The following is a 21,458-nucleotide window of genomic DNA, read 5'->3' on the forward strand; positions in this document are numbered from 1 at the left end:
CATAGAAAATAAACAGAAAATACATTATTTTGAAGAAAATTTAAAATGTATATAAATACACAACCACAACCACCTGAAATTCTCCCTGGTGTTTATACAACTCGGCATTTTCATGTCTAACATTAAATTGCCTGGAAAAGTGCTTAATTTCCACTCCACTTTGTCCTGTGTTGGAAATTCTTAGATGCTATTCTCACAGTCTTTCCAGCCTATAGTAAATCTCTTCTCCAAAGAGAAAAACTGAGGTAGGCAGGATAGAAAACAAAGGAGGAAGCTTTTTTATATTTAATCTGTTGTCTTTAATATCTGTTTTCTTGGAGAAACACTAACCCCTGGCATTGAGGCAGGCTCTCTGCATGTGCCCATTAAGGGTCTACATATAAGCCTGCATGTTCATCCTGCGCGGAGCACAAGTCACACAAGAAAGGATATTCTTCTCCTTTAGATACTTACAATTCAAATTTTAATAATGTAGAACTATTCACATTTAAGTGTAAAATATAAGTTATCAATTGAATAATAAAATAATAATAAACGAACAAAGTGCCAAAAGGTTCACAGCGAAAGAATAATTAGAACAATAACATGGTGTTCTAGAAGTTTTCCTAGACAAGGTGAGTTCCCAGCTATGCTGCATTTATTCATACAATGGCCCTTTTAATTTTCTCCATTATACACACATGTTTTTTGAGGGAAGAATGAAGACTGGGGTTAGGGGTCCCAAGAGATGTAGAGGGATGGCAGAATCAGAAGCATATTGAGACGATTTCATTGTAAAACTAGAGAATGAGTTTAAGTATGATAGCCCTGTTTCTTTGTTTCAAACGAGGATGTGTAGAGTGGACAGTACACATCCTCAAATGGGAAGAAGAGAGAAACACCAAATGCAGTGAAAGAGACCGAAACCATAAAAATCACAAAGTACCCAAGGTCGTATTTACTTTGAAAAACACTTAAGTACTAAGAGTGAGAGAACACTTCAGGCGGACCTTGGGTGCAAATCATATCTATCTCCCTAGAATTTATACCCCAGCCTTTTTCCAAAAGTTGGGGTAGTTTACAAAATTGGTTGTGTGAATTATTACATGTTTTCTCAGTTATTTCCCCAGGGAAACATGCCAAAGGCAAACCCATCATTTCAGCTGATTTAGGGTTTGATGCCAGGGGATTTATAATTGATATGACAACCATAATGGAAAGTGATCATCAAGCTGGCAACACATGGGCTGCCAGTGTGACAGTCCATTTTGGTGTTTGCCAGTTAGTCAACCAGAGACTTGCTCGGATAAATTTGGAGGTTATTTCTGAACTTTTCATTACCAACTTCCTGAATACTAGAAACCAGAAATGTGTTAGAAAATAGAAAAGATTTTATCACATAAACATTGCTTACCCCAAATATATTTTTTTCACGTAGTCTTTTATTATTAGGTAGAGGGGGGATGGGGTCTCTTTTTCCTCGGCTCAGTTCACAGAAGATCACAGGGTAACCCAGAGTTCAGTCAGACATTTATCTCAAGACACAAAGAGATTTATGGGTTCTGGATATATAAAAGTCTGCTTAAAATAAAAAAATTATCGGAATTTTCATACTTGGCAAAGTCAAATAACTAAAGGATTAAGGCTGATACATGTTTGCCCTATAAATCTATCGTTAACCAAATGTAACACAATGCTTCAGGTATGTCAGATCCCAACTTGCTCTAAATGTGTAGTTAAAATTTTCTCTTAATCACAGTAAATATTTCACGATAAGGAGAATCTCTCTGGCTAACCATCACAGTCCTCAAAAGCAAACCTCCCAATTTTACAGATCCATAAAGGCAAATACTGGAAAGAGGAGAAAAAAATTAGAAGTTAGAACCATCTAGGTCATTAGGAAAAATGGTCAGGTAAGGAAAAACAATTTAAAAAATACGGTTCTTAGAAAAAAAATAAAATAGAGATAATCCAGCCTTGCAGTTATCAAACAAACACTTCTAGAATGCAAGCTCCATGAGGACAGCTTGTATATTTCAGCACACACAGGAGTCAGCCACTAAATATTGCATGAACGAATACCACTATAGAGCCCCTGCCTCAGGAGAGGCTGTGAATGCTATCATGCATTTGGAAAAAAAAAAATCTTTTGCTGATAACTCTCCACCATGTAGGGAAGAAAAGTCATTTTTAAAGGTGAGAAACTGAGCCTTAAAAATATGCCCAAGTTGCACACTGAAGAGCTAGCTCCCTCCGGGGCTATTAGGAATCTCTGCTTTCCAGGTTGTTACGGGGGAGATGACGCCGTGTTCTAAAAGCTGGGAGGCAACACGAGTACTGTTCCCTAGAAGGGACACTCCTGGTGAGGTGGGTAGGAATTAAACTGCTAGGAAGAAAAACTAAGGACTTGGGAGCCAATCACTGCACACAGGTGGCTCTCTCTTCCTTGAAATACAATCAGTTCAGGTAGGCTTTTGTTTACAGTAGCTTTTATCTAGAAGATAAGGTTGTAAAAACATCAATCAAAATGAAGTACTACTGTTCCTGGCCATATCTCAGCAGGTTCATCTGTTTTATTTCTTCCTCCCTTTCCAAATACCTTAAGGTGTTTAAGATGAGTGAAAGAGATATCAAACTATTAAAGTGAACTGTGTTTGTATGACACACGGATTTGCACCCCATGAACCACAAATACCATCCCTACGGTGCCTGAGCATTCCCAGGTTCAGGGGGAGCCTGTGTTCCTATTGCTTTGCTTTTCGATCACATATAAACTTTACAAAATGATCTTTACGCCATTTTCAATAGTGCTCCTTTAAGAAAATGAGGAGTTGATGGCTTCTATATGTTGGTGTGAGGCTTTTAACTTATTTCTACCCTGCCTTTTCCCCCAAAAGGCGTGTATAATAAAATAGCAAAATAGAAATAGAAAATTGAGCTCAGGAAAAGAAGAATGCATTTTACGGTTAAACTGAACTTCGAAGGTCAACTGCACAGTTAACAAAATTTTAAATTTAAGCCCATAAAGATCCTACCTGATTTCATTTTTAACTGCATTACTTATTTAATGCCAGATCCATACAATGAAGCTCTGAGGCAGGGACGTTTCCAAGTGATGAGGGTGACTCTGTTGAGGGAGTGAAAAGGCACACTGGCTCAACTCCAGAGAATAGTTACCAACAGGGCAGTGAGGTGGGCGGGAGAGGCCTGACTGTCACTCGCAGACAGACGCATGGGAGGGCAGCTGAACTGGTGGTCACCTGGAAACAGACCTTAAAGCTAGACACAGCCGGCAGGCCCCCCGGGGCTGGATGCAGGTTGTGCAGAGGGTCTGCATGGTGGAAAATATCTTATCTGTCCTTCTTCAGGTGACAAGTCATTCTTCAGGGCTGGGCTTTGTGAGTAATTTTCCTGCTTGATCCCCTTCTAAATACAACTAGAGTAAGGCATTCTAGTAAATGTAATGCCCGGTGGTTAACCCATTTCAGACTCAAGACTCAAGATCTAGACTCACCTAGATTCAAAGGATACTTGACTGACTTTGCTCCAGGTTTATCTTGCTGCCATAGTCCCCATCTTTGGAACTGGTAGAAGATACAGACTATTTGATTTTTATTTCTTTGAGGAAAATAACACCGCTGATAATCACACTTATAATAAAAGCCATAAACATAATCATAACAGCAGCTGGTACGTACTGAACGATCACCATGTGCCAGCTACTCCTCTAAGCTATTTATACGTATTATCTCATTTAAAACAAAAGCCCTATGAGTAGCAGCCAATAGTAGTACTTACATTTTCATGTTGAGAAAACTGTTCTAAAGCTGTGCTCAACTGACCATAACGATGACGATGAAGAGAATTAACACCTGCATGCTTACCGTGTGCCTAGCGCTGCACTAACCACTTCATGTACGTTATTTCATTTACTACATGCAACAAACCTACGGGGTATGAAGTATTACTAGCGCCATGTTACAAACGAGAAAATAGAGACGCGGAGGTGAGGCCGCTTACTCATGCGAGGAGATAAAGCTGGAAAGTGGTGCAGGTGTTAACTCATGTCCTCTGCGTGCAGGGCTCCCTCCCTGAGTAGCTATGCTACAAGGCCCTCTGCGCTTCAGATTCCCCCCAAACACTCTTCCAAACCCTTAAAACATCACTACCAATGCCATCTCACTACCATGCCAATCTCAAGGTAAGGCTCCTGTCTGTCTAGGTTCAATACGAATGCTTTACTAAAGGATTCTTCCACGCTGGACAAGTCTTTCCTCTTCTATAAAATGTGGAGGCTGGAAGACGTCATCTTTAATGTACCTTTCATTTTTAACTTCCTGTGTCTTCGTTCTCCATCTGTAAAGCAGGTATAATGGAACTTGTATCCTGGAATTCCAGGTGGCTTTGAGAAGAAATAAGCTTCACAGCACTTTAATTTGTTGTTAATTCATTGTTGCCCCCTTACAAAAATTCTGCCCAATAGTGGAATGTAATAAAGAAACCTCCCAACCCTTGTTCCCCTCTCCCCAACCCATGAATGGGTAGATCTATGTCCAGAGGACTGGAAATAGACCCATTAGGAGAAAGAAAACCAGGTCAAATACTAATCCAGGCAGTATTGGGAAGTACTTTATCCAGGGAGAAAACAAGATGAAGAACTGGGTAGGAAGTGTGAGTAAAGCAGAGTCAAAACATTTCCTACATTTCTAACTAGACTAGATGCTTCTTGGAGCCAGAAAGCAGGAAAGGCCACATCATACAGTCATTCCTGCCCTTAAAAAGAAAAGCTGATCAGCTTCATGGGACCAGGAGAAACTCTACTTCAAAAGAGACTTGACAAAAAACCCTGATGATGTCAGTGATTTAAATTTTATTTAAATATAGGTTCCTGCTCTTAATGACATAACTCCACTGAGCCTGTTCCCACATTTTGGCCCCAGGTCATCCACTAAGAAGGGCTGCACACATAGATTTCAGAGCAGTACCTTGAGATTTCATTTTACCATCCCAGATACATTTCTTGTTAGACCAAGGGCATTTTGAAGTCTCCCCAAGCTTAACAGTTCATCTTTGTAATAAATGGTTTCAGTATTTTTAAAAAGGGAGAACATAAAAGGAACAACCTTGAGCGTTTTAAACTAATATTTAAAGACTCTGGAAACAGGATAAAGGAAACTTCTGACTTAGGAAACAAATGAAGGTTGATATTTGAAACTGTCCTGACAAACTTTTTGGACCCTGAGGCTGGCCTTTGAGGTAGATGGGGTCTTTAGGAAGCTTAGCGGCCAGCACCAGTTTCTAAAGGTGGCCAAACCCTTTGTTTTCTCATGGTTAAGGAAGTTATTTTATCAGATAATTGCAGGAAAAAAATATGAGACTGAGGACAGAATTTTTTTTTAAAGTAACAGGTGAAGGATCACGTGTGAGCGTGGAAAACTGCAGGGCTGGACTCAAAGGAAGGACACACTTTAGTGAACTCTGGGTTCCATTCTTCACCTAATGGTGGGCAAAACACTTCAGAGTTCTTAAAATACGTTCGCAAATTATACAGTAACATCTGACCCTCAAAACACGTTTTATTTTGACTTGCCAAATAAGGAAACTGAGGTGCTCAGAGGTCGAGTGACTTGTTTAAGATCACATGGGAGCCACGGACAGTGCTGCATGAACCCAGCTCTCCCTCCTTTCTGTGCAGTGCTGCTGTGTGCATGTAAAACCACCTCCCCTGTTTTCCTGGCTGCAGAACAGGGAGCACGGTACCTCCTGCTTTTCTGAAAACGATGCCATATTCTGGGGATACAGCGATAACAGGGACACAGTCCCTGTCTTCCAGGGGCTCTCAGGAGTAAGGGGGATAAGCAGGTTAAAAGGCAGTGTACGGAGGAGACAGATGTTGTAGAACTGTGCAAAAGGCTCTGCTGTGGCCCCAGGCAGGTCAGGGAAGGCTCTGAGCAGAGGTAAGGCGACCTTTGGAGGGAATCTGGAAGTCAGGTTTGCTCTCCTCTCGGTAAGAGAGGGAGGATGCTTCGGGTGGAGGGAGAAGCACACACACAGACAAATGATGAGAAAAAGCCTGGCGGCTTTGCGGGCAGCACAGAAAAGTTCAGAATAAACAAAGATCATGGGCCTGGCAGAGGACACAGCTGGAAAAGCGCGGTGGGAGCGAGGCTGCTGAGGGCCAGAGGGGCACTGCCTATCGGACTAAGGTGCCGTGAGGGCCGAGGGGCTGGTGCACAAGTGGAGAGCCCGTTCCTCCCCATCCCATGGTACAGGCACACCAGCCCTTTGCCCCAGGCTAATCCTCTTTTATGAAACCCAAATGCCCGGGGCCATGTTTCTGTACGGAATTTGTGAGCTAAATATTTACTTTGTGTAGGGCCAAAGTATCTACTACAGCTCACTTATTTGGGGGTAAACACATTAGAGAAGAGTATACATTAAAACAAATCTCTCCCCTTGCCCGCTCTCCCTTTTCCACTCCATACAGAAAAAAGACCGCCTGAAAACTATACTGAGGGCTCAACTTTCCGGAGTCGCTGGGACAAAGTATGTGTATATAAACAGTCACAGCCTAGCTCCACGGGGTCCCTCCAGTTTGTATTCTTTGAGAGGTCTGCGGGCACGAGATGACTGGCCAACAGCTTCCTTAGTGACTTACACAGCAAAACCTTATTTAACTGAACAGGAGTCATTAGCTACATTTTATGAAGATAAGGACTTCCAGGAGTGAGTTCTCATCTGGTTGTTTTTTGATTAAAAAGCAAGACAAGGGAGACAGAGCGCTCCACTGAGCCTGCAGTTTTCCTTGACAAACTCAGCGGCTCTGAGTTCGCCCCACGAAGGCCACTGGGGCTGGGGCTGTGGTTTGACTCCATCGAGTTGAAAGCAATCTGTCAATGTGGGGAGGAGTTACGGAGATTATTTTAAACATTTAGTTCAGCTTTTGACTGTCTTCTTTTAGAGGCATTCCTGGCTGCAAACTGCCTCATCCTGGGTGACATAAGACAAGCTATTGAATGAGGTTAGACTAAGGTCCCCACAGACAGAGAGCTGGTCCACCCATGTTGCCATTAGCTGATTAACAGGTGTTTATTTTTAGGGCTTGAACTAACAGGCCATGCTAAGGCCAATGCAAGATGATATTTGAAGTAATCTGTGAGTGCCTCATGCTTGCAAAAGACCTTACGTTTTTGTGTGGTTGCTGATATACCTGAAGTCCTTGTCAGACCAGCAAAATTTCATGTCAAAGATAGAGAAAACCCCACCCCACTACTTTACAGAGAGGGCCACTGCAAAAATAGATCCATTATCACTATTTAAAAAAATACTTGTTGAAAGAAAAGGGAAGAAAAATACGACCAACCAGTTATGGCAACTGGTTCAGTCCAAATTCTCATTCAGCGCTAGATACTAAATAATGAAAATTCCTAACATTAGGTCCAATGCCTTGCACAAACAATACCTAGACTTGCTATTTATTTTTTTTTTTTTTTTTTTTTTTTTTAAATATTTATTTATTTATTTATTTATGGCTGTGTTGGGTCTTCGTTTCTGTGCGAGGGCTTTCTCTAGTTGTGGCAAGCAGGGGCCACTCTTCATCGCGGTGCGCGGGCCTCTCACTATCGTGGCCTCTCTTGTTGCGGAGCACAGGCTCCAGAATGCGCAGGCTCAGTAATTGTGGCTCACGGGCCTAGTTGCTCCGTGGCATGTGGGATCTTCCCAGACCAGGGCTCGAACCCATGTCCCCTGCATTGGCAGGCGGATTCTCAACCACTGCGCCACCAGGGAAGCCCTGCTATTTATTTTTGAATGAGACATTATGACTGCAGATATATGCCATTATAAAGCCTACTTGCATGTATGGAATTTATTTTGATTTATGAAATTTATGATTCTAAAGGATTCTGAAGCTAAATGGCAAAATGAACTGGTCTCTCGTTGCCAAACTCTAAGTTTAAAGGATGTTACAATTACATATTTATTTTTATTTGTTTAATGCTTACCTCCCTCATAGACAGTATGTTCCATAAAAGCAATGTCTTGTCTACGTTACCATTACCTGGCATTTAGTGGTATATGGCACATAACAGATGTCGAACAAAAATTTGTTGAATTAATGAATGGAAAGTAGAAAAGTTACACAGAGGATCTTTGCACAGCTATTTCGCTTAGGTGTAGTCTAGATCTTGAACCTAATGGCATACACAGAATGGGCTGAACAGTTTGAAAAACAGTGCTGTTGTTTGCTTTACTTAATCATTTGCCTTTGTTTACTTGATGAGCTTTCCTACTTCCCCAAGCAGGATAATTGTGGTGCTGACTGGCACAGTCAGAGGGAAGTTAAAGTGACTGCTTTTCATACTTCATACTTTTTCTTTGAGCTATTTTTTGCTGGAATATTTTTACAGGAAAATGAGCCGGAAACTTCTCTCTTTTAGTTTGGATTTGTCACCTCAGCCTTGTGACATGTAATAGTACAACACTGGCACTCCTTCCTTACCTTCTGGGTTAACACAAATCCACCTCTAGCCATACTTCTGAGTGATAACAGCTCTGGGAAAGAGGGATTTAGAATGTAAGACTGGGAAAGATTGCTGGCCACAGTCCCCTGCTGAGGTCTGTGCTTGACACCAAAGAGCAAGGTGCAGTTTTATTTAGACTTCATAGAAAGATATGGAAGATCTTAAGAGCCCCAAAATCCAGTCTGTAAAGCTGTTACATCCACAATCAGATCAGCTAGGTTCCTAATGGGGACACATATGGCAGTGTACCACCACCATTTCCAAAGGGAAGCAACCCCTGTGCCTTCTGTCTATTTTCATGATCTATCCAACACAGATCAATCCCTCAGAGCTCCTGACACATTGATAACACCCTTCAGGCTTATTTATGGACCAAGCATTGACTTTACAGAAACAGACTACAGTCACCATTTGAAAGAATTCTTTGATCTCACCCAAGATTATGCACTGGTTCTAGATTGGATCTGTCTTTGGTAGGACTAACAGTCCCCATGTTATATGTTGAAGACTCTTAACTATAATGCCTTCAGGTGGTCAGATGCTGCTTTCAAGCTCTCCAGTACGAGATCAGACGTTTCAGAAAAAGACGGAAATAACAGAAAAAGAAGGATATCACGTATGGGTCATAATTTTAAGAGGAAGTCTGTTAGACTAACAGTGTGATATTCAGACTTTGTCTTAATTTAATGAGAGATGGTTAACAAAAGGGGCTAGTTCTCTGATTGAATCTCGCTTATTTGTTAGAATTAACACCATTCATTCAGCAAGTATAAAACATAGGTAATATAACAACAAAATTTCTCATTTTGCTTAGAGTTACCACTTACAAAGCTGAAACATACCACAAGAAACAAAAAAGGTCACAGAAGATTTAGGGTACATATTTCAACGCCTATCTTCTTTTTTTCAATGTGCTTAGCATAACTTGATTAAACTTCATTTATTTAAAATGTTCCTATATTTATTTATTTTAAAGGATTGAACATAATTGCTCAAGAAAATGGTCTGCAATTTTGGAATCCCTCAGCCTGTGTGTGGGTAGGGTCAGTCTCTTTGGGTAACTATACATAAATTACCCAAAGTTAAACGACAGTAGTTATTCAAGGATTTGAGGTACTGGGGACAGTCTAGAGGATACTTCAGCCTCTTCTCTCTTTATATTTTAGGAAACATGAGGAAAAGCAGATTGTTTTATTTTACTAATCTAGATAAGGCTGAAAGGAGGAGAGACCTAGATTAAAGGCCCAAATAACTAAGCTGTAAAGACACTTTCCTTTTTTTCTCAGACATGAGGAAATAGCATCAATTTACATTTATATAGTGCTTTATGCTTTCAAGAAAATGCTGATATGCTGTCCAGGAGGACGAAGTATTTAGGGAAGCTAAGTGAGTCCCCAGAGACTTACTGGCAAGACACTGAGGTTAGGACTGAGATCTGCTGACTTCTAATCCAGGGATGATGGAGGAACCTTGGAAAGTTCTGTTGAACAATTTTACCCTATGGTCCCTATTACATTTATTACTCTTCCAGTTGAGTTAGAATAAAAAGTTAGTCCTTGTATTTTACATCTTATCTTGTGTAGGGAGATAAAAAGATTCATTATTATTATTCAGAGTATTTAAATGCTACAGATTTGATGTAATTGCTAAGCATTATTAAAATACATTTAAGTAATAATTTTGTTTTGAAACTAATTGAGATATTTTACATTTTGATGCCATCACCTCTGACAAGCTACTTCTCACGTTGTACCCACAGGCAAACATTTCAATTCTATAAAATGGGATTTTTGTCAGGCATCCTAAAACATCCGAAGGAAACATTAATTTTTATCTGTCAGGATGTACTAATTAGAGTTTTAAAAATTAAAAAAGAAAAAAATCATGTCTGAGTTCAAACTACTCATTTGTTTTTTTAAAATATATAATTATCATTATATTTCTTTTTAAATGTAAGGCAACATTTTATCTTTTAGGTAAGTAAAAACATATCGGACTTAGTCCAATTCTACAACAGTAAGTTGCATAATTCCTATCAAAAACTATGAATATAATCACTCTCCTAATTTATTTAGAGAAATATTAAATATATTGTACATATTACCTGATTCTGGTCTTTTGTTATGATTCCTATAGCTATACATTAGGAATGAAATTAAAACAAAAGGACCTGTAATATTTTTCATTACAGACAGAAATCAGTTCTTAAGTGACAAAACTGACTATATCTATAATACAATTAAAATCTAATTTTTCAGAATTAATAAAATGCATAAATATGTATATGATCACAACAGTACTATGGTAAGAACATATCAACTTGTTTAACATTAATTAACCTAATAGATTTTGGGGAGTTAAATATATTCACTATAATCTTAAGATAGTTCTGGATATAATGAGAAATAGGATATTTAAATAACAAAAGACTGAATAACTTCAAAAATTATGCACAAGTGATTATAGGGAGGTTAAAGGGTAAGGGGGTTAGAAGGTAAAAATATCTGCCTTGGAATGATAGAGAAGTGGTCCTTATACCTTTGCATCATTCCTAATAGCATAGTATCCTTGCTGATGCAAATGAAACTGTGGGTTCAGAGTATGAAACCATAGCTATTAATTACTGTGCTGCAATTTCTGAAAAGCGACCACAGTTCAATGGTGTTGATGGGAAGGTGGAGGAGGGACAGTGGGGGAGATTTCACTGAAGATGTGAAATTTCTATCTGGTTTTAAAGGCTGAGAGGAGAATGTAAGATGGAGAAACATTGAAGGGTATGGACAGGGCAAGGATAAGAATACAGGCATTTGTGTCTGGTACTTAGGGGCTTCCCTAGAAGTCAGTCTGAAAATCAGTGCAGTGGGCAGTTAAAAGAATGAATCTGGAACTCAAGAAAAAGATCTAAATGGATGATACAAATTTGGAAATGAAACAGGCGTGGAGACAAGATTTGGCTAGGGGAGCAAAGAGAGAGGGGGTCTGAGGACGGAAACCAGGGGTGGGAATGTCAGGGGCTGGTGGAGGAAGGGGAAACAGCCAAGAAGGTTGTGCAGCATGAGAGGCTTCAAAGGGGTAGAAGGAGAATCAGGAAAGAGTGGGATCAGAAAGTCAAGGAGTGGGCTTAACAGTGTCAAAGAGAGGAGAGTGGTCAGACAAGAGAAAGACGAGGGCGTCCGTCTGTGCCGAGTCTGACGAGGAACCACTGCGTGCAGTTACCGCGGAGAGACTGCAGAGATGTAGGGAGGAGAGACCCCAGGTGAAGATGACTCGAAGATGTTTGGTGGCGAAGAAAAGAGCAAACCTAGAGGGAGAGACAGCGGGAGGAGAATGAGAGCGGGTCAGAGGTAGGTTGGGCTGCATGCGATCTACTGGTGGTCTAAGATGATCTCATATACACAAAACAATGACCTTCTGGGAGTTGTGTCCATCGACCCAATCAGAAAGACACAAGATAACAATGAGGTGAGGGGTCCACTGAGGAGGAGTACATTATACACACGGTGGACAAACGTCTACAACTTTGAAATCTATACATCTTGCACAATATCAGAAATATTAGTTTTAAAAAATAATAGTAAAAAAAGATAAGTAGCATGCTTGTTAGGCAGAGTTAGGAAGAGATAAAGAACGTAACCCAATATGCACCATTTGTTCACACAGGACTAAGAACTTAGATTTTATCTAAAGGAATAAAAAGTTACTTTAAAAATATATACTTTCACCTTTGTTGCCTTGAACTCAAATTAAAAGTGAAATGAACTTTATACTAAGGACGTGCGTGCTAACTTAGAAATACTCCTTATTGTTTTCTCTTACTTGATGAACACTGTCAGAGTTTAACTCTGGAACCTATGGGAAGTCAGCGTTAATAAGCTTTGTACTATGTCAAAATATGTTGTATGTCTCCATGTTTAGTGTTACTTGTTGATCTCAATTTAATGATGTTTTATGTAGAATTATTAAAATATTAGCCAATATCATAAAAGGTCTTTCGGGTATATGTGCAACCATTACGAGTAGTCTGGGCTTAGCTGTTTATTTGGTATAAAAGTAAGTCAAACTAACAAACGGAGGGTTAAGTTAAACTTTGGGCAAGCAGTTTCTCAGTTACAATAAATCCTGGTTTCAAGAATTCTGGCATAACTACCAATTCTTTCTGTAAAAACTATTTGAGCTCCTGAGAGGTGCTCAACTTCCACTTAGTTATCTGCACAAGGTAATGGGGACAGTTTCTCCATAAGTCACGGGACAGCCAGTTTTCAAGCTGCAGTGTGTAAAAAGTCCCAAGTCCAATCACTAGCTCAGACTATGATCAGTGACTCTTCTCTGAGCTAAAGTATACATATGCATGTGTGTATCAGTGTCACTTGCACTCATCTGCCTCACAGGTATCCTGGGCCAAGTTTCCCCTTCCATACATGGCTACCCAACTTGCTGGGTTAGTAAGTCATGCACTCCCAGAACATCAGTGGTCATCCAACTTTCTTTCAGATGAATAACCAAAACCCAGTGGGTCCAAGCGTGTGGCCCGTCAAACTCTTCTCTTAAGAGCAGGGTCCAGAAGAACATCAGAAAAATTACTGAAGTTAGTGGTCATCACTGCTCAGTACCTCTTCTGGCAAAATTACTACAGTTATAATTTTACTATGATGGGAACCCAAGTATATGAGAACAGCTTTAGCTGTTCTGTGGTTGACTTACAGATATTTTCCCTTGGCTGAGTCAATGACCTGGAACTTCCTCCGTATAGCAGTTAATCACTTGCTCCATTCTCAGAAATACACAAAAGAAAGAATCATAGAGGCCCCTTTTAGTGAATCTGTGCAAGCAAACCAGACTTTACAGGATAGGGCCCTGACATTTGGAATCAATGCCAGATCATTCAGAAAGATAACCCAATCTCCTTACAGTCCAAAGAAAGCAGCACTTAACAGTATGTGATGGTTTCACTTGGGTGGGGAAAAATCACCCACCTGAAGTACCAAGAAAGCAGCATGGGAACTGTCTCGAAAATGGTGCCTACAGGAACTCCAGCCTATTTCCACAAGAGTCGCCACGGTGCAACAATTATGTTTATGGGACTGAAGGGAAAGATAGCAGAGGGGAGGAGAGATATCCAGCACATGAAGAAATTGAGAAAGAAAGGAAAGGAGGGACTTACTTACCAAACAGAACCAAAGGGAAAGAGGTGAGATTGGATTACTCAAGATTTAAGCATTGTTTAAGATGAGATCCAACTAAATTCCAATGACAACAAACTTCATGAGAGATTGAGGATTTTAGCCACAGAGTGAGAGATGCTTTTTCACTGCTGAACATTAAATATAATAAGGACAACAGGAAAATTTTGAGCAGATATATTCTTAAGCATACAAGGGCACAAAGACCAGCGTTTGTTGCACCTTGCAGTGATTGTTGCATTCTAGGAACCTGGCAAGAAATTTACATGTGAAGCTCTTCACAGCTGCTGTAAGTAAGTACTGCTTGCTAGACTCTGCTTTTTTCCCCCTGAAATAACTGACTTAACTGCCTAGGTGTCCAAGCTCACCACCATGGCACATGGGCACCACTGGGCTGTGCCAGCCACCACCTCTGCCCCCTCCCCAAGCTACACTGAGGCCTCCCCTAAGCACCGGGCACTCTGCCAGGCACTTCACATACTTTACCTCCAATCTTTATGTGAGAGTTATTTTTAATCCACATTTTCCAGCAAATTCCAACTTACATTTCCCAAGTGCTCACTATACGTTCCTATGAATCAGGGCTCAAAGGTTCCAGCTCTATTTGGCTCCTAAGTCTATGCCTTGTTTAAACAAGTTGCTCTGCTTTCATCATGCAACAATTTAAAAATAATGAACACTTTGAGGTTTACCAAGTGAAAAAGGTTGCCACCAACTAATTGGGAGAAAGGTACCAATAAGGCATTTCCATTTTGACAAAAATGCCTAAATATTGGACCCCTGGCATATATGAATTTAATCTTAGATTTTTAGGGGAGAATTAGATAATGTACAAATTATACAGTGGAACTTGCAAAAAAAAAAAAAAACTTTTGAACGGCATTAAAAAAAAAAAAAAAAGGCTTCCCCAATCCCAACATATGTTTTTACACAAATCTGCATGCTCCAATTAATCTGCTGAACTGCTGGTGTACGGCTGGACCGCCTTAATCATCTCTGTAAGTACAATGTGCAATTTGTGGTCTGATTTCTAGCAAGAAAAGTGCACCTAATTTTGGCTCTCCCCATACTTAAACCTATTTTAGAAAATTAGAATTTAACCATAGCTTTACACAGTTTTAAAAAGAAAAACTGTACGCAGCTGCTGACAGGTCATTGATGTTGTAATACTCTGAGTACCCAAGGAGAGATTTTATAGTATTATCCCAATGAATGGCATAAAAGAGACTTGGATTTTAAAAATTCATCTCCACTTGTCAAACATTATTAGGAAAGGAGGAAAAAAATGGAGATTTCTTGGGATGATCTGACACAGCAGCATGTTTTTCTGGTCCACCATGTCTGGCTGGCAGAACTCTTTCCTTCTTTAGTGAAGTAAACAACTGTTTAGTACAATGCTATGTTTGGAACAAGGCAAGTTTTATTTTCTCTTTTAAGCCCTTGGCTAAAGAGAACAGTCTTATGGGAAATGGCTATTGTGTTTACTGTTATTTGATGATGAAATGTCATCTGACTAAAATACTTCTGTAATAAATTATTCCATTCAATATAGCCATCAATAGTTCGGCCGGTTTAAAATGCAATTTGCATTATAATGCATTGAGAAATCCCTGATGAAAAACCCTTGTATACATTGGTTCATATCAACACACACACAACCGTGCTCGCTCGTGCTCTCTCTCTTTTTCTCTCTCCTGGCTTTAAAGGAGTTGTTTGCAACTTAAAATATCACAAAAATTCAAAATCTGAAAATGCCATTACCATTTCACAGCTTAGTACAGAATCATTTTAAAACAAGAACAAATACGCTGAATTATTAGTTCACTTAGAGAGTGATGATTGACTAGGAGTGAATAAGTGGTATTAAGATGTAGTTTATATCCATTTTCTTATAAAATGTAAATGGCTGTAAACGGCTACGTCATCCCATTTTTGCTGATCTAAGAGAATAACCCCATCCACCCACTTTTGGGAGCCAAGCCTCTCCTCGTAGTTTGTTTTTGCCATACCACTAACTTTTTACTGCGGTGTTTATCCTTGTATGTATTTGGCTTATAAATTATGGGGGATGAGAATTAATTTTATTCTGGGAATTTTTCAATGTCCCTTAAGATCACTGGAGACATCCTTGAAAAACCAGGGTTGGTATTTACTGGCCTAGTGAAAGAAAACCAGCTCCTATTTCTTAATTAGTCTCGTTTTGATCTATGACTAATTCTGGAAGAGGAATTGCTGTTGAAGGAAAAACTGTGTATACTGGCCAATACTCTGCTAACACAAACTGAAAATGTTTTCCTCTAAGGAGAAAACCTTCTGAGGAAATAAGAAGCCATTTTTCTAACGAGGAACGCCTCAAGATGCTGTTTGGAACATGGATGACATTGAGTATGCCGCCTCCCTCACCAAGTAAAATGCTGCGGAGGCACGCGCTGTATTGGTCTGCCATTCCCCACAGTGCCTGAGATCTCTGTGAGAACGGGGACTGGATCTTACGTGTCCCCATGTCCCTAGGGCCAAGCACAGGGCCTGGCACATGGTCTGATGCCCAATAGGTGCTCACGGGTGAAGACACAAAGGAGTAACTGATCTCAATAAAGACTGCTGAGCTGATAATCCAGACTACAGTTCTGTCCAACAGGCCAGTATTCCCAATCTCATCGTGGCATCACAGCGCCTGGCCTCCAGGCTATACTCTTGAACGTGTACTCCAGCTACTATCTGAACTTTTATAGGGCTGAAATGAATGTTTGTGCTAAATCCCTTGTTACTGCTTTATTTTCAATCATGCAAGAACATGTTTCAGTAGTTTGAAAAGGAATGGATTCAAGATGCAAAATGGGTACCTGCTATTTCTCTAGATGTGTGTGCCATGAACTAATGGTTTATTCTACCCCGTAGGAAAAGCACTGGGAATCCAAGCCTGACCCTGACTAATTGGCTGTGTGACCTTGAGTAAGTCTCAGAGACTTTCTGGGCCCTTTTTCCTCATCTCATCTGTAAATGAGAAGGTTGTATTAGATGATCTCTCAGGTCCCTCTTGGCCCTATTATTTTTTAATTCTATTACTATTATTATTTATATTTGCAAAAGTGAGTCCTAGAGTGTGATTTCTAAACAGAACCAAAAAGGAATCTAAAAAAATGGTGTCGCTGCCCACTCAAAAAGAACAATGTGAACTCCCAGTTGTAACATATATCTGAACCCAACGGAATACATGTACCAAGTTTACTAGAGTATTTCTTCCTATTCCCATCTAAGATGCTAAAATCAATATGTGAAGGACATGAGGAAATTGTTTATTTACCTTGTAATTATTTAACAATCTTTACTGTCAAGCTAAATCTAGAGGTTTGTACTCATTGGGTAGCATGTGATTCAGGGAGTCTGAATCTTCTGAAACTACAGTCATACCTATGTATCTGCAGGGCATCGGTTCCAGGATCTGCCATGGATACCAGAATCTATGATGCTCAAGTCCCAGAGTCAGCCCTCCTTATCTGCAGATTCAACCAACCGCAGATGGTAAACACTGTACCATATTCATTGGAAAAAAAATCCACCTGGTAAGTGGATCCCCTCAGTTCAAACCCCTGCTCTTCAAGGGTCAATTGTATAGGCAAAATTTTGCATGTGTGCAAAGTTACACAGGGAGAAAGTTCATAGCTTTAATTAATATTTAACTCAAAATTTTAGGAACCTCAGCCTAAATCATGGTCTAATGTCATTAACTGCTGTTCAGCACCCTTGGAGTTGGACCTAGATTGGATTCCTAGCTCATCCGCTTAGTAGTTATCTGACTTTAAGCAGGCCTTGGTTATCTTATGAGTAAAATAGAAATAATAACATCTACTCTGAGGATGGCTATAAGGATTAAGAAAAGATATCCACAGAATTAATGTACATAAAACCACTGGCCCAGGGTCCATCTCATAATAAATGCTTAATAAGAAACAAACACATTTTACTTTTTGTCAGAGCAAATGAGGTTAATTATAACTAAGTCTTCAAAGTTGTTCACTGCTGATAATCAAATCAACCTACTGGTCGAGAGGAGGATTCCTTTTCAACAGCTGTAGAGAGAAGGCCGGGGTGGAGGCGAGTGCCTAAATATGGTAGTTTGTAAAGAAATCCATCTCTAATAGGAATCTGACTATACTAGTTAATACAATTATACTACAAGCGATTGTAACCATTGGTTAAACCTACAGTTTAAAACAATTTAAAATGCTGTATAATTTTGGTTTACACACATCTAATTTCAAGTAGGTTTCTGAACTCATCCTGGAGAGCTGATGAGATTTTCTGATCCAAGCACTTGTTGGCACGAAGTCACTGAGACCTAACAAGAGGGCTGAATGGGATGGTTTCTGAGGTCCCTTCTAGTTCTAAGACGCTACAATTCTCTTCTCCTGAAGGAAAAAATGGAAAAATCCCCTTTAAATGACACTGAAATCTCCTAAATTATCTAAATAGTTCCAGGTCCCCTATTGGCACAAGTGATCCCATATCTTGACCCACCGTGTGATGGAGTGCTTCCATATATAGGAAATCGAGACTCATTCTCCAGTTGGAACCCAGCTCTGGATCAAAGACAGAAAACTTATTTGCATTTTAAAGAAGGAGAGAGAGGGGAATACTCCTGACAGTACAGTATGACCACAACATAAAGTGAGACTGACCACCATATGCCACTCAGGAAAGCAGTCTGTTTCACTGGACCACCTTCAGACTACTATATTCAAACTATCTGATGTATCAACTTAGTTGGGTGGTTTCTTAAACCTGTATAGCATCAGGGTTTTTTTCCCAAAAAGTTCTTTGGGAAAGAGACTGTAATTTCATAGCCTGTTGGACCTGAGTCCCACCGAAGTCTGGTAACCTGGGCACCTTAGCAGGTGCTAAGATTTGAACTTAGGTTCAACAAACTCCAGAATTACTGGTTCTTTCCATTACACCAGTGGTTCCCAAAACATCAATGGAGAATACCAGGCAGTTGTATCAGAATCAGCTGGAGAGCCTGATTAAAATGTTTTTTTCCTAGGTCTCAGACCCAGAGGGTCTGATTTAGTCGGTCTGGAGGAAGCTATATATTAAACAAGTGCTTCCATTAATTCTGATGTGCAGCCAGGTTTGGGAACCACCAAGCTCTCCCTTTGGGCTGCAGTCTCCAGGAAAGGCTTTTTGTAGGAAGTGAGATTTGAACACTGAAGAAATAAATTGGACTTTACAAGTAGAGGGTGGGTTGTGAGATGGCCCTTGATGAAGGGGTCTGGCATGTGTGTAAGAGACTAAGACAACTGTCCCAGCTAGAGCAGAGGGTCACTGAAGGAGGAGAAAAGCTGGGGATGTATTTAAAACTGAGACAGCAAACAGGTTCACCGTTTGGAGAACTCTAACGGATTGGTAGCGGTTCCCTTGAAGCCCTGTGTTGAGGAGCATTCTGATGAGGGGAGTGGTGGCATACAGACACATGGTAGACATGCCAAATTTAAAGACAGAACTTTATTTTAAAATGACAACATATGGTGTATTTTATAGTCCATCAAGATTGGCTTTGTTTAAATGAATATAAGATAAAAATAAGACGAATAGTAAAATTTAATTATCTCTCCCAAATTTTACTTGGTCCCTACAACTCTGTTTTTAATTACAGCTTCATGACTTTTACCTGAATTCCTCAAGTGCAAATACTTTCTTTTAAAATTTATTTTCATCATATCTTTAGTGCAATGCAGAAAAGGAATCTTAAATATTTATTTCGGCATTTTATATTTTTATTGGTTTTGTAAACCACTGAAATTGTAGAGCGTACTTAGAGTGAGTTGGTTCCATATGCAGTAAATCAACTGGAGGACAGACTATAGTGTACACCATTTACAAAGTGAATCACTATAGCTAAAAATATAACTTCATCCCCTCCCACCCCTAAAACCTGCCAACATCCAAACAACTACAAAATTGCATGCTAGAGAGATGTGTACTATATTCCAAGACAAATATATACAAATTAAGCTGGAAAACCTCAAGGTGTTATTGATTAATTCTAAGAAACATTTCACAATCAAGTCTCATAGATACTATTTCTCTATATGTTCAAGGAGGGGAAGAAAATGACTGCAGAGGATATGAATGTGGAAAGGAGACTTATGCACAAAGAAAGGAGCCTTACTGGAGTATTTTAAAGATAAAACATAAGGAAAAGTTGGTAGCTGGGGGTAAAAAGACAAACGACGACAAAAAGGGGTTTCAGGCTTCATGAAACATTGTTAGGGTAAACGGCCTCTATCCCTCTCTCCAGTTCCTTGAGCTGTACTCCCAATCTGACATCTATGGGGGTCAGCGGCCTCAGAACATCCTAACAGCAGTGAGTGAGAGGCAGGAGAAAGCTGATTGTGATGAAACCAACAACGCAGGAAATGTATACATGAAGGTGATGCAGGTCTTACAATCAGTCCAAGTCAGGCTTGGGGTAACTTGGTATTTGGTATTCAGGATTTGTTCTGGAGCACGCGGAATGAACACTGCATTTTCTCCACAAGGGGCTGGAACGTTCTAGAATCAAGCATGTGAAGACCCAGAAGGAATTATTCAGAGGCCTCCAGTTCCAATGCTAACTCCCCAGTAGAATTAATTGGATCATCAGCCATACTTTCCCAATCACCTTAAAATATCTTAAGACTTAGACTCAATGTCTAGAACAGAGCCTGGTGCACAGTAGGAGCTCAATAAATGTTTTCTGAATGTTGATCAGATGTCTGAAAAGTTGATAGTGTGTGGTCTTGATAGCTAGACACTGGCAACCCTTAAATATAAAATAGGTTTCCGAAAAACCAGGGTAAAAGGGGGATTGCACCATTATTTTCCAATCAATCTGGCAATCAACAAAGAGTAGCTCAAAAAGGGCTGCCCAACATTAGATGATCGGAAGTGAGGAAGTGAGTTTGGTAGGTTGTGAAGGTGCAGGGATTTATTTAGAAACTGAGAAAATTATAAAAATAATTTGAGCACATATATTTCTTTTTTCCCCCATCACTAATTTTGGCCTCGGTTATGAAAATATTTGTATTCTATTCACACTGAGGGCTCAGTAAATGTTATTGATTGACCTATCAAATACGTATTCAGTAAATTAAGTGCCATAAAAAATGTGCCTATGGACAACAATCAAGATAATGATGGTCCCTGCTGATATGTAGTTATTTCTATGGTAAATATAAAATTCAGAATAACCTTTAAAATGATACAACCTCAAGATCAGAAATTTGGCAGTATCAAGATAAAAATAACAATTCACACAGTTTTTGAAATTCTAAGTTTATAAATGTAATAGGAAATTTAAAAAATTATTCATAATGAAAGTGAACTGACAAAACACTTCATGTTTTAGAAAAGGTTCAGAATGGCTCTAAGATTTAGATTACACATAAATGAGGAAAAGAAGAGATCACTATGTTGGGGTGACTCTCAACCACTTTCAATATAATTGAAACGAGCTCACTTTATCTTTCTTTTATTTCTCGTAAAAGCCCTTCACTGCCTTTCCCCTATTTGAACCTGCATTCTGGGCTGGGGTTCTATATGTGTCACATGAAATGAGTTTACTTAGCTGAATAAACAGACTGCAGAAACAATGTAATGACAAGAAAAGCAATCCTTTTAACATGAAGAATAATTTTATCTTGAAGTCCACAATGTAGAGTTACATAGGACCTTGTACTAGCACAGGACAGGGATACTGATGCAGAAGAATTTAGCAAGTCCCAAGAGGGGAGGGACC

At 39.7% G+C, this 21,458-nt stretch overlaps 1 protein-coding gene across 6 annotated transcripts in view; it reads right to left on the bottom strand.

The window, feature by feature from the left end:
• CDIN1 (CDAN1 interacting nuclease 1) overlaps positions 1-21,458 on the bottom strand; it is a 212,389-nt gene that overhangs the window by 9,144 nt on the left and 181,787 nt on the right. The window contains exon 11 of one of the 6 annotated variants that reach the window (XM_059915593.1): positions 10,861-11,802. The exons of 2 other annotated variants lie outside the window; for them this stretch is intronic. In XM_059915593.1, the coding sequence (XP_059771576.1) occupies positions 11,610-11,802 (193 nt within the window). In that variant the 3' untranslated portion in view covers positions 10,861-11,609. Of the gene's footprint in view, positions 1-10,860; positions 11,803-13,217; positions 13,273-19,834; positions 20,234-21,458 lie in introns of those variants that run through there. 3 more of the 6 variants (XM_059915592.1, XM_059915596.1, XM_059915595.1) reach the window with 3 other exon arrangements.

This window comes from Balaenoptera ricei, chromosome 2, assembly GCF_028023285.1.
Source record: "Balaenoptera ricei isolate mBalRic1 chromosome 2, mBalRic1.hap2, whole genome shotgun sequence".
Classification (NCBI taxonomy): Eukaryota; Metazoa; Chordata; class Mammalia; order Artiodactyla; family Balaenopteridae; genus Balaenoptera; species Balaenoptera ricei.